The 12,073-nt window shown below is 40.9% G+C and overlaps 1 protein-coding gene across 1 annotated transcript; it reads right to left on the reverse strand.

Moving 5' to 3' along the window:
* Positions 1–1,796: 1,796 nt before the first annotated feature.
* Positions 1,797–12,020, reverse strand: GSTK1 (glutathione S-transferase kappa 1). The gene is made up of 8 exons (XM_048968791.1): positions 11,907–12,020; positions 11,407–11,488; positions 10,552–10,680; positions 7,433–7,533; positions 6,446–6,481; positions 4,433–4,549; positions 3,875–3,968; positions 1,797–2,682 (listed from the first exon to the last, which is right to left on the reverse strand). The coding sequence occupies exons 1-8, from the start codon at positions 11,970–11,972 to the stop codon at positions 2,633–2,635; spliced, it is 675 nt and encodes a 224-aa protein (XP_048824748.1). The 5' UTR covers positions 11,973–12,020; the 3' UTR covers positions 1,797–2,632.
* Positions 12,021–12,073: the final 53 nt, after the last annotated feature.

Below are 12,073 nucleotides of genomic sequence, written 5' to 3' on the forward strand. Positions count from 1 at the left end.
TTTTCTTTTTTTTTTTTCCTGAAGAAATTTAAGACAGTCCACTTTTTGCCTGCATCTTTCAAAGTCTCTCTTTAGGCTCATACTCTGTCTCATTTTCTGGTACGCTTTCTATTTTGACAGCTAAACATCATGCTATCTTGAAAGTGATAAAGGTGTGAAGCTCTGAGGAACTCGGTATATAGCTAGATAGAAGAGGCATCATCTTTAAGAGATGAAAACTCTTCCAGCTATTCACAAATAGTTGATAGTACTTATTAGTGCTTAATGCAAACCCCTGTGCATGCTGCAAGACACAATGGTTTAAGTTCTCATTGTAATGTTCAAGTGATGCTTAGTTGTTAGCTGCCCTGCCACCTCATGGCACTCAGAGCAATCAGATGAACAGCAGAGCTCTTCACAGTGGTACTAGGCCACTGATGTCCCCGTAGAATAACATTTATAGAGAGCAGATCAGAAAGGCAAGCCAGGTAAAGAAGCCAAAGTTAGTGCTGAGACTACTTACATGCCTGCTATGCCAGATATGAATGCTTAGACTAAAAATATAGCTACTAACCAGCATTTATTGGGGTAGTCATCAGACAGTGTCTGCCAAGAGCCATGGACTCATGATTAGGTCTCTGTAGACAAGAGGCAGAACTTCCTCAGACCTCTGCTCCCAAACAGCCAAATTTTGCTCAAAGAATGTTTGCAGAGTTGCAACAATATACATCCTCACTGAAATAACTGCAAAGCATGTAATCACTTACTAGTGGTTATCGCAGGCTATAAGTGATACAGGGAAAAACTTGAGTTCGGATTTTGTTTATCTTCTCAGCAGGGTGTAAATGGTATTTTAGTACCTCAGTCTTTGAGCATTTCATCTCTACTGATTTCAAGTGCATCTGGCAGCCTTGAAGATAATTTCAGAGAAGTACACAACAGTCTGTAAGATCCATTTCATGAGATCCATTTCCCAAACCAGCGGTTTTGCCACATAGGCTGTTTCTTAAGTCAAGCTCTTTCATAAGATAAAGCTTCATGAGAACCTGGCTTCCACCATCAAATTAATTCAAGACATTTATTGCATTTTCCCCAACTTCTCACCAGAGCTCATTACCTCCACAGAAGTGCATTTTACCCATTTCTGAGACAGCACTGAGAATCAAGTCACTGATGTGGGTCTGGCCTAAAACAAGGTCTCAGCCACTCTATTTTTACCAGCACCTCAGAATTAGTTTTGTAACACTGATAAAGAGCAGGAAATTTCAGGGGTATGACGGTCAAAAACCTGTCCAACAGGCTTGAAAGGACTTATAAAAGCCTATGGCATTCATGTGGATGGTAATTTCTCTGTCATTCTGACTCCTCAGTGAATGTAGCCTTTTATATTCCCCATTTCCTTAAATTTCAGACTGGATCCAGGGTGAACTGGTTAAAAGGAAAAAGGAGTTCTCTAATTTCATGGTATTTCCTGAAGATGTATAAGAGATGTAAGAAGGAAAAATCGTGGATGGGGAAACAAACACTTAGAGCTATAAGAACATGGATATTGGTCTTTTTCTGCTGCCTTGTTCCAGGACTCACTGTTCAATGACTGAGCTTATGTTTTACCTTAAGAGACAAAAAGAGATTCCAGCTGCTTCTAGGCCTTCTGCTTCCTTCACTGATGCATCAGAGGCAGTGAGAAAACATTGAAAAATCAAGCCTCACACAAATCAAGTCAAATATGCTATTCCAATTCAGCCAACGTGAGGCCAAGTTTTCAAACAGTTTTAATGTGCAAACTGTAAGGACTGTAGTCAGAGGAGGGAGTGGCAAATTGTTTTGATTTTAATCTTATTGTTTGCATATCTTCCCCCCTGCAGACTGTATAACGCCAAGTCCCTCATAGTCACATCCTAGATCACTGTTGAACAGTCAGCAACAAGGCCATTCTTGAGGCAGCAAAGCATAGTCGAGTTTAGTTGCCAACTGAGCTTACTTCATGTTTGCCACTGTTTTCCAAGGATGCTACTGCAAAATTGGCATTAATTAAAAACCTCCGCAAGGGCTGGAGCTGGTGCCTATGAATGTGCATGTGTGGTGACCTCCAGTGTCAGTCACATGAGTGCAGGTATAAATACTGTCCAGTTGAGGGAGCAGTTATTTTTTAAGTACTTGACTCGTTTCCCAGATACTGATACCCAGATCGCTGTGCTGCAAGGTGAAAGGAAGCATGAATGCCTTGTCCTGTACTTCTTCCGTCCTTGTTGTATCTTGGACTTAAAAGGCAAATGTGGCCAACTTCTCTTAGGCTGTACGTGTGTTTGACAAGTGGGAAGATATGAGAACTCTAAACATCAAGATATTGGTCCCATAATAATTTAATCCTTATACTTTCGGTTGGAAAAAAGATTACGTTTTAACCTGAAAGAAGTTAAATCTTTAATGTTAAACATTAATCTTTGAAAGCAATACATTTGTATTTGTAAAGAACAGATCAGATTGTTCATACTGGTAAATCTCAAACTTCTTAACTAGAAATGAAATTGATCTGTAGAGTTAGCAGTTAAGGAAGAGAAAGCCATCTCTATAAAAATTGGATACATAATCACCAAAGATCAACCATATATGTAAGTGTTGTCTTTTCATTCTTAGGTATTTCCCCAAGACTTCACAGTTTTGGGCTTGGAGCTGAGGGAACTGGTCCCAGCCATTTTTCACCTGCAAGACAAATCAGCACATAAAGAGTTAAAATTTAATACAGATAAATAATTGTCTAGTCACATTTCTGCAGCTGAACGTCTATTCCTACTCTTCCTTCTAAGGGCAAATACTGATGATGGAATACAAATATTTCTCTCGTATGTCATGCTTCAGGCATCTTCCAGCATCCTTTACTGCATAGTTACAAATGAAGTGGTATGGAAGAATTATTTCCTCTGTTACAGATAAGAAATTCTGCAGGTCCTGAATGCTATGCTGAAGCCAAATGTTTTAAGGACTACTTCTTTTCAGGGGCTAGAGGAAAGAGTATGAAGGGTAAGAGGCTGGGCAATCAGAGAAACAATTTGAAGTGGAAACTAGTGGAAGAGGGAAGAACATTCCAGTTAGGATTAGAAATTATCAAAATGGCTGCTTAAAACTTCATATTCTTTACTCTCATTTTCACAAAGAATATTTTTAAATAATCCAAACCCATTCAAATAAAGAAAACAAGCATACAAAAGTTTTCTTCTGTTTAGTCTATGACCAAATTTAATTTACATTAATGATGATCTGCTGCTGACATTTTTCCACAAATGCATTGGACCTAATTACACACAACTCTTTCTAGTCACTGCTTTCCTATTCTCCAAGTGCAGCCAAATCTAAGATCAGATTCCCTCTAACTCAGGTGACCAAGTTTAGTTGCATTTTATTAAGAGAAATGAAAATAAGTACATTCCCATCAAAGAGGATGGTCAGTCAATGGATTTCTGTTTAAAATTGTGCAGTTATGTAACAGTGAACTACGGATTTAAGAGCTGTGATAGCATGTTGTTTATTGAGGAGGAACAGATTTAAGGTAAAATGTCAGAATAGCAGAAAGTCAGTGTCACTCAGTCTTAATCTTATCCAAGATGTAACACCCAGTATCAAGTAGTTAAATATGAACATTTTGAAATCTAAACAAATTTAATAGCAATTTAAGAATGGCACATGGTGCACAAAACCTTGAACCACATCAATAAGAAAGGATGGAGAACTCAAATTATTTCTTCCCTGGGAAAAGGACTACATATTTGGTCACTCTAAATGTACTAAAATCCATTCCAGACAGCAGTTTCATCCCTTGAGAAGTATACTCAACATTATTTTATATTTGAAGAACATGAACACTATTTCATTCATATTTACTATTTCACACACTCACCTATAATGCTAGCTAGCAGCTCCAAACGATCAGAGCCAAAAAAGAGATGAGGTTTTCCATCAACATGTGCCACAACAGCAGGCATCCCAAAAGCCTATTGACAGCATGGAGATTAAATTGTGAATGTTATAATGAGAGAAACTTTTGTAGGCACATGATCAGTGTTCAGGAATAAAATCCAAAATGTTGACTTTTCTTGCCTTCTCTTCATTTGAACTTCATTCTGAAAGATGAGTCTAATGGAGCTATCAGAAAGTAAAGGGCTCTTACAATGTGGTAAACCCACAGTTTTATCTAAAGTAGTGATAGATGGTATTTCTTGATTCTGGCCCTGTAGCTGCCCATTCTTGTCAATCAACTTGAACGGGCTGAATGGGCTTCCCAGATGACAATGCAATAAATTACCAGTGAGTTAGCTTGTACATGCTCAAAAAGCAAAAGAGAGATGATCTGTATAGTGCTTTCTAACCATCACCTTCATTGTTCCTTGCTTCCCAGTGTTCTTAATGGGGAAGGAATGCCTAGCTGTGACATCAAAAGGCATTGGAAGCACCTCACCCCATATTTTATCGCTTCCTCAGTTGTGTCCTTCAGACGATTCTTCACTTCAGGGGATGAAATCATCTCAAGTAGCTTCTGGGTGAGCTCAGAGGATAGCCCAGTCTTTTCTGCTACCTGACAAGTGACAATAAAATCAGGCATGCTCTAATACAACATATTCTAATTCCTACTATGGACTAATTAATTTTGTTCTTCAATGTTTATTATATTAGTTTACTTAAAAAGTTTATTACAAAAAAAAAAAACAAAAAACACAAAATATTCTTGAAGTCCTTCTTGCTCATTATCTTGCTTCATTCCCAATCCACTCTCATTTGCTAACTTCTAGTCCCTGAAGCTCTAAACGTGCTGGTTTTTATTCAGGCATTCCAGAGAAAATACTGAGTGTAATGTTTGCTAAGACAGAAACATTTTGTGTTGCCACATAGGAGCTCAGATACTTGTAACTCATGGTGTTTTTAAAAGCTATCTCACAAAGAACACTAATTTCCTAACATCTACCTGCTTTTTTTTTTTTTTCCTGTCCTTCAAGAAAAGTAAAAGTAATCCTGAGAGAAAAATGCTCACAGTCACTTTTTCTTTCACTTAGAAACCACATTTTCTTGTACTTTCTCCTCCTCCCATACCAGGAGGATCAGTAACTCTTTTTAACTCTACTTGAGTGGGAGATACACATGAGTAATCTGATAATAATACAAAATGCTGTGCAAGCGTGGTACACAAAGCATTTAGACTGCAACCTTTGCACACAGACATAATATCTGATTGTCACCATTTCAGAGGAGGAGCATTCAGGAGGACTGGGGCAGGATTCTGAGGCTACATTGGTTCTGTAGGAAGTTATGAGAAGTCGCTGCTAACTAAGAACTGGGTTTAAAAAAAATAAATAATACTACAGGCACATGTGGAACTGTATCAAGTAAACAACATACCATTTCTCAAACACTGTGTAAAAGAAATTCTCCTGTAAATACTCAGATGAAAAAAGATTGCAACCTATTGCGGCCTTGGATGGCTTATTTCTACAAGAGAGGAAGGTCTAATATTTGCTGTAGGGGCAGGAAAAAAAAAATACAGACAGAAGCAAACGAGGAGATGCCTACATCCCTGCCATGCTGAACATGGATACACTCAAAGACTGCCAAGAAGTGGCTAAATTACTTGGAGTTCAAATTTTGTCTCTTGGAAAGATAAATAAAAGTGCCACCATTTTCTGAAATTCCAGTGAAGAGATGTGTTAAGATGAAACAAAAAAGCAATGAGTAGACTGGGGAAACAGCTGGACTACAAGTTTCAAATAGCAATGGCAGATAGTAGAGCCTGTATCTCTTAGGCACAGGCAATTCTTTTTTTCTTCACGTTCCAGTAACTTAATAATAAAAATCATAGAATCATAGAAAAACATAGAAAGGAGATTCCTTAAATAGGGACACATAAACTTAGATGCCATTACAGCCTTAACTGCAATAAACAAAATCTCACTTGCAAAAGACTATATAAGACAACTGCAATTTCTAAACACATAAGATGGCAATACAGCACTAAATTTAATAGTAAAACCTCGCTCCATCATTTCAAGGAGCATCAACTTTCCTGGCAAAGTGAACCATTTCACAAGAAGATTTCATCCATGCATAATATCAAAACCTCAGGGCATTCTGGAGACTACTTATTTCTTTAACCACTGTTAAGAAAACTGAATTAATAATAATTCATTTTCCATTCCAGGTGTTTTGCTATATGAACTAGGAAAAAAAAAAAAAAAAAAAGGAGAAAAGGAGATTTTTATTCTAAGAATTATAAATAAATAAATAAAATTTGAAACAGATCAGGTAGGAAAGTTAAACCCCCACTTTTTTCAAGCAGAAAATTTTAAAATCTCCGAGTGGTCATTTCAAAAATTTATTAAAATAAAGGCACACTAAGCTGTCTCCATGGTTGTTACTGATCCAAGTAATCAGTAAGAATAAACCAGAAAAGCAGAAGCACTAACAAAAAGAAGAGACTTACAGCCAAAATACTCTCCACCTGACTGATATCTTCATGCTGTTAAAAGAAGAAAATAAGTAGTTTGCTTAACATGAACAAGAGCTCAGTTCTGGACTTGAAAGGAAGTTTCCTAAGAAAACAGAAATAAAACAACATTAGTTGTCCCTGCTGGAGAAGTTTTTTCAGGAAAACATTTGAGTTACCTAATGAAAGATTGTTCTGACACAAACTGCTGATTCTCTCAGTCTGTAGTACTCTCAATACATACTGAAAATAATAAGGAACAGCAAATTAAGACAACTAGAAGTGAATTCTTTTCTTGCAGTGACTCCTGAATTACTGCTGTGGTTTACTCTGGCAAGAGTCTCAGCTCCACACTGTCATTGGCTCACCTCTACCCTTACAGTGGGATAGGGGAGAGAACTGGAAAAAGGTAAAACTTGTGGGTTGAGACAAAGACACTTTAGTAGGGCTGAAAAGGAAGGGGAAAATTGTGAATATATACATATGTGTGTATATACACACGTACACACACGTATGCACAAAAGTGATGAGCAGTTCTATTGCTCACCATATGCCAAATATTGCCCACCCAGTCCCTGAGCAGCAGCTTCCCTCCAGCCAAAAACCCCATTTTTATCATTACATACAGCATCACAGAATCCTGGTTCTGTCCCCTCCCAGCTCTTTGAGCAATCCCAGCTCCTCACAGGCAGAGCCTACAAGAAGCTGAAATGTCCTTGCCTCTGTGCAGCACTGCTCAGCAACAGCTAAAACATCAGTTTTTTAACATTATTTTTCTCCTAAATCAAAAACATGGCATCGTATCAGCCACCATCATGAAAACTAACTTTAGCCCAGCTGAAACCAAGATGGACACTGATGACCTCATGTTTCCTTCCATGACTTCTAGTTGAAAGACTTTTCCTTTCTTTTGCTCACATTTCACATTTAATGAAGCGAGTCAGAAACGTTGACAAAAAGGATCAAGGCTTCATAAATACTGACCTGTGACCAAAAACGTAACCAGAACTCTCTAGATAAGGGTTCCAAGTACTTTGGTTGTGTCATATCAATGGCTGTGATGAAACGCATGGCTCCAAGACTGCCTGGAATTAGTGGAAACAAAGAAACATGCTGAAACATGGCACAGAGTCACAAACAGGTAAGAGTTTTAAGAAGTATTACCTAAATACAGTATAATCTTATTTTTAACTATTTCCAAATAGTAAAATTTCTGCTGAATCAACTGTATCTTCAGTGTTAATTTGGAAGTTTTCCTTTCATGGTTAAAAAACACACAGATTTCATACTGCTAACAGATACAGGGAGAGGCTATGGACAGAGAATCCATCTTCACAGAATCACAGGGGTTGGAAGGTACCTTGAGAGATCATTGAGTCCAACCTCCTTGCTAAAGCAGGCACCATACAACAGGTCGCACAGGTAGGCATCCAGATGGGTATTGAATATCTCCACAGGAGATGCCACAACTTTTCTGGGCAACTTATTCCATTGCTGTCATCACCTCTACTGTAAAGAATTTCTTCTGCATTTTGGTATGGAACTTACTATGTTCAAGTAGTACTTGAATGTACTACTCCTTGTCCTATGGCTACACGCCACTGAGAAGAACCTGGCCTCAACCATTTGCCTCCCACCTCCCTTGCGATATTTATAAACATTTATCAGATACCTTCTCAGTCTTTTCCCCAGGCTGAACAGGCCCAAGGTTACTCAGCCTTTCTTCACATGGGAGATGCTCCAGGCCCTTAATTATCTTTGTGGTCCTTTGCTGGACTCCTTCTAGGAGATCCCTGTCTTTTTTAAACTGAGGAGCCCAGAACTGGACACAGTAGTCTCTAAATGTGGCCTCACCAGGGCAGAGTAGAGGGGGAGGATAATCTCCCTTGACCTGTGGCCATGCTCTTTTTAATGCACTCCAGGATACCACTGGCCTTCTTGGCCACGAGGGCACACTGCTGGCTCATAGCCAACCTTTTGTCCACTAGGTCCTTCTCTGCAGAGCTTCTCTCTAGCAGGTTGTCATCTAACCTGAACTGATGCACAATGCAGTTATTCCTCTCCAAGTGCAAGACTACACTTGCTCTTGTTAAACCTCATCAGGTTCCTCTACTCATCTCTCCAATCTGTCCAGGTCTTGCTGAATGGTAGCAAAGCCTTCAGGTGTACCAGCCAATATTCCCAGCTTTGTATCATCAGCAAACTTGCTGAGGGTGGATTCTATCCCTTGACACAGGCTGTTGAAGATTACGTGAAACAAGACTGAACACAGAACCAACACCCTATGGAACACAGCTAGTTACAGGCCTCCAGCTAAACTCTGCACCAGTGATGACAACTCTCTGAGCTCTGCAAGTCACCCAGTTTTCAATCCATCTCACTGTCCACTCATTTACCCCACATTTTCTAAGTCTTATAACAAGGACTTTGTGGGAGACAGTGTCAAACACCTTGCTGAAGGCACACAACATTCACTGCTCTCCCCCCCCATCTACCCAGCCAGTGATGACATCATAGAAGGCTATCAGATTAGTCAAGCACAATACCCCCTTTGTAAATCCATGTTGATTACTTCTGATAACCTTTTTCTCTTCCAATTGCTTGGAGATGGAATTCAGAACAAGCTGTTCCATCACCTGTCCAGGGATGGAGGTGAGGCTGACTGGCCTGTAGTTTCCTGGATCCTTCTTCTTGCCCTTTTTAAACATTGGAGTGACATTGGCTATCCTCCAGTCTTTAGGCACCTCTCCTATTTGCCAGGATCTTTCAAAGACGATAGCCAGTAATTCAGCAACCACCTCTGCCTGTTCTCTCAGCGGGCGCATCCCAGCGGGGCCCATGGATTTGTGTGTGTTGACTCTGGCTAGGTGTTCTCTGACCAGATCCACCTCAGCCAATGGAAAGTTCACCTTTACTCAAACTCTCTCTCTTATCTCCAGGGTCTGGGATTCCTGAGAGCTAGCCTTAGCAATGAAGACTGAGGCAACAAAAACATTCAGAATTCCTTCTCAGTATCACCTGTTACCAAAGGCACCCTCCTCAATTAGAAGGGGACTCTCATTTTCTCTAGTCTTCCTCCTACTGCTGACATACTCAAAATGCTTTTCTTCTTATCATTTACCTCCTTTGCAAGGCTTAATTCCAAGAGGGTCTTAGCCTTCCTCGTTGCATCCCTACAGGCCCTGACAACATTCCCATATTCTTCCAAGGCAGACAGGCCCTTTCTCTACATTTCAAAGAACTTCTTTCCTTTCAATTTATCCATGAGTTCCTTGCTCTTCCACACAGGCCACCTGCCACCTTTCCCCAGTTTCTTACTCTTAGGGATTCACTGATCCCAAGCTTCCCTCAGACATCACATCCCCAACCAGCTCTTTCTTAGTAAAAACAAGGTCAAGCAGTACACTTCCATTCACTGGCTCCTCCACCACCTCCATCAGAAAGTTATTATCAACACACTGCATGAACTGCCTGGACTTTGTGTGCCTGGCCATGGCGCTTATCCAACAAACATCAGGATGGTTGAAGTCCCCCATGATAACCATTGCTGGGGATCACCGGGCTACTTCCAGCTATTTGTAGAAGGCCTCTTCCACTTCCACCTCCTGATCAAGCCACAACACTGTCACCAATGTTAGCCCACCCCTTAACTCTTACCCATAAGCTCTCCTCTTGTTCATCATTCCCCCTCAACTGGAAGTCAACGCATTCTACTTGTTCTCTCACACAAAGGGCAACTTCACCACCTTGCCTCACCAGTCTCCCTTTCCTTAAAAGGACAGAGCCATCCATGACAGCATTCCAGTCACAGGAGCCGTCCCACTCTGTCTGTGTGACTGCACGCAGACCTCTAGTTCTTCCTGATTATTTCCCATGCTATATGCATTGCTACATAGGCACTTTCGAGAAACAGAGGGTGCAGGTATCTCTAGGGGGATGCAAGAAGTTTAAGCCAGGCTATTGGCAACGTTATCTTCTCAGAAGAATAATCACAAGATCCAATCAGACAAATGAGAGGCTTCTCTTTTTTTCTTAACCTTTACTGTAATAGAGGATTTAAACAACGATTGACAAATGTTGTCTAAGCTAAATCTCTTACTTACTTTTACCAAGGATACGTTGGAAGACATCTTCTGGAACTGTTAAAGGCACCTGATAATATTTTGCCATCCTTACTATATCCTTCCGCAGGTATTCTGCACGCTTTGGCAACAGTGCTGGAGGCTTGTTACCTTTCAGAAAAAGTTCTATTTTAAGCAGAAGATTTCAAGTATGCTATAAAAACACTGGACAAAACAAAACATGACAAATGAGATCTCACCTACACACATACCCAAGGAAAAGCAATTTTATACAGCAATAGTAAAATGTATGCAGATTTTCCAAACGTAACACTATGATTTAAAACACAATTTATTTTGGTTTTACAGAGACTGGTAGTTTAAATTAGCAGAACCAGTTTTAAACAATGGTAAAAACTTCCTGATAGGCATCTGTATTGATTCAGATTGATGACTTTTAAGGTAAACAACCACGGACCGGTAAACAAGGGCGGGGGATTGTTAATTTCATGATTTATAAATCTCAGGGAATCCTAATAAGGCCCCAAGTGCTATTTTATAATATTCTTTGATCCTTCACGTATGTTACAAACTATAAGAGTTCCACAGATTTATTCTAGTTTTAATTCAACCTGAAACTTTCAGAAAATCATTCCATGTAGAATTATTGTTATTCTATTTTAGGACTGAGGAACTTTGTGGCATTTACACATTCCGCATACAGCACTTGTGGGGTACACAGCACAAAATTCCTTGCAGCCGATTTCTAGGTCACTGCTGAGCTCTACGACCCTATATTTACTTTGCTATTGGTGCCAAAAATGAGTTTAAGGCTGGCTCTGCCATCACCCACAGAACTATCCTGCTAAGGAATGCCAACCTCCCCACATTAGCTACCAGTTGACTGCATTATGCCGCCAAGGAAAGCCGGACGAAAGCGCAAATCAATATTCCATATGTGCTGGTATCGGCAGAGAACCTGCAACACAGAAAGGCAAGCCAGATTGACAAGAGATGTCTGCAGATCTGCATGCAAAAACAAGCGTTCGGCTGGGACGTGCCTCCTAAACGCCCCCTGGTTTTCAACCCGCCACAAAAAAAACTTAAAGGTCCCCTGCAAACGGGATTAAAAACAAAAATCCAAACACATTACGGGCAAAGCAAAGCAAAGCAAACCAGAAACAAGCACAAAACGGAAACGAAGCAGGGATCTTGCGATAAGCGCACCGGCTCCGTGCCGCTCAGGTCGCAGCGAGGGAAGCCCTAAGGGGCAGGGAAACGAGACGCCCTTCGGCTGACTCCGGCCCTCGCTCGTGCCTACTCGGCCCCTTTACCAGCGGCCGTGGTGAACCGCGGGATCCCCGGGAGCGGTCTCCCTCCACACTTCCTCCCCTCACCTCGAACCCCAGCCAGGAGTAAGGAGACACCACATCGTAAAAGAGCTCCACGACCACCCGACCCATGTCACCCCGCTCTCGTCCCCCGCCGCGCCGTGTCGACACGCCCCTACTACCCAGCGCCACCCCCCCTCCCCCCTCGGGCAGGCGGGCGCTGACGGGGCCTG

The sequence above is a fragment of the Lagopus muta genome, chromosome 1 (genome assembly GCF_023343835.1).
Source record: "Lagopus muta isolate bLagMut1 chromosome 1, bLagMut1 primary, whole genome shotgun sequence".
NCBI lineage: Eukaryota > Metazoa > Chordata > Aves > Galliformes > Phasianidae > Lagopus > Lagopus muta.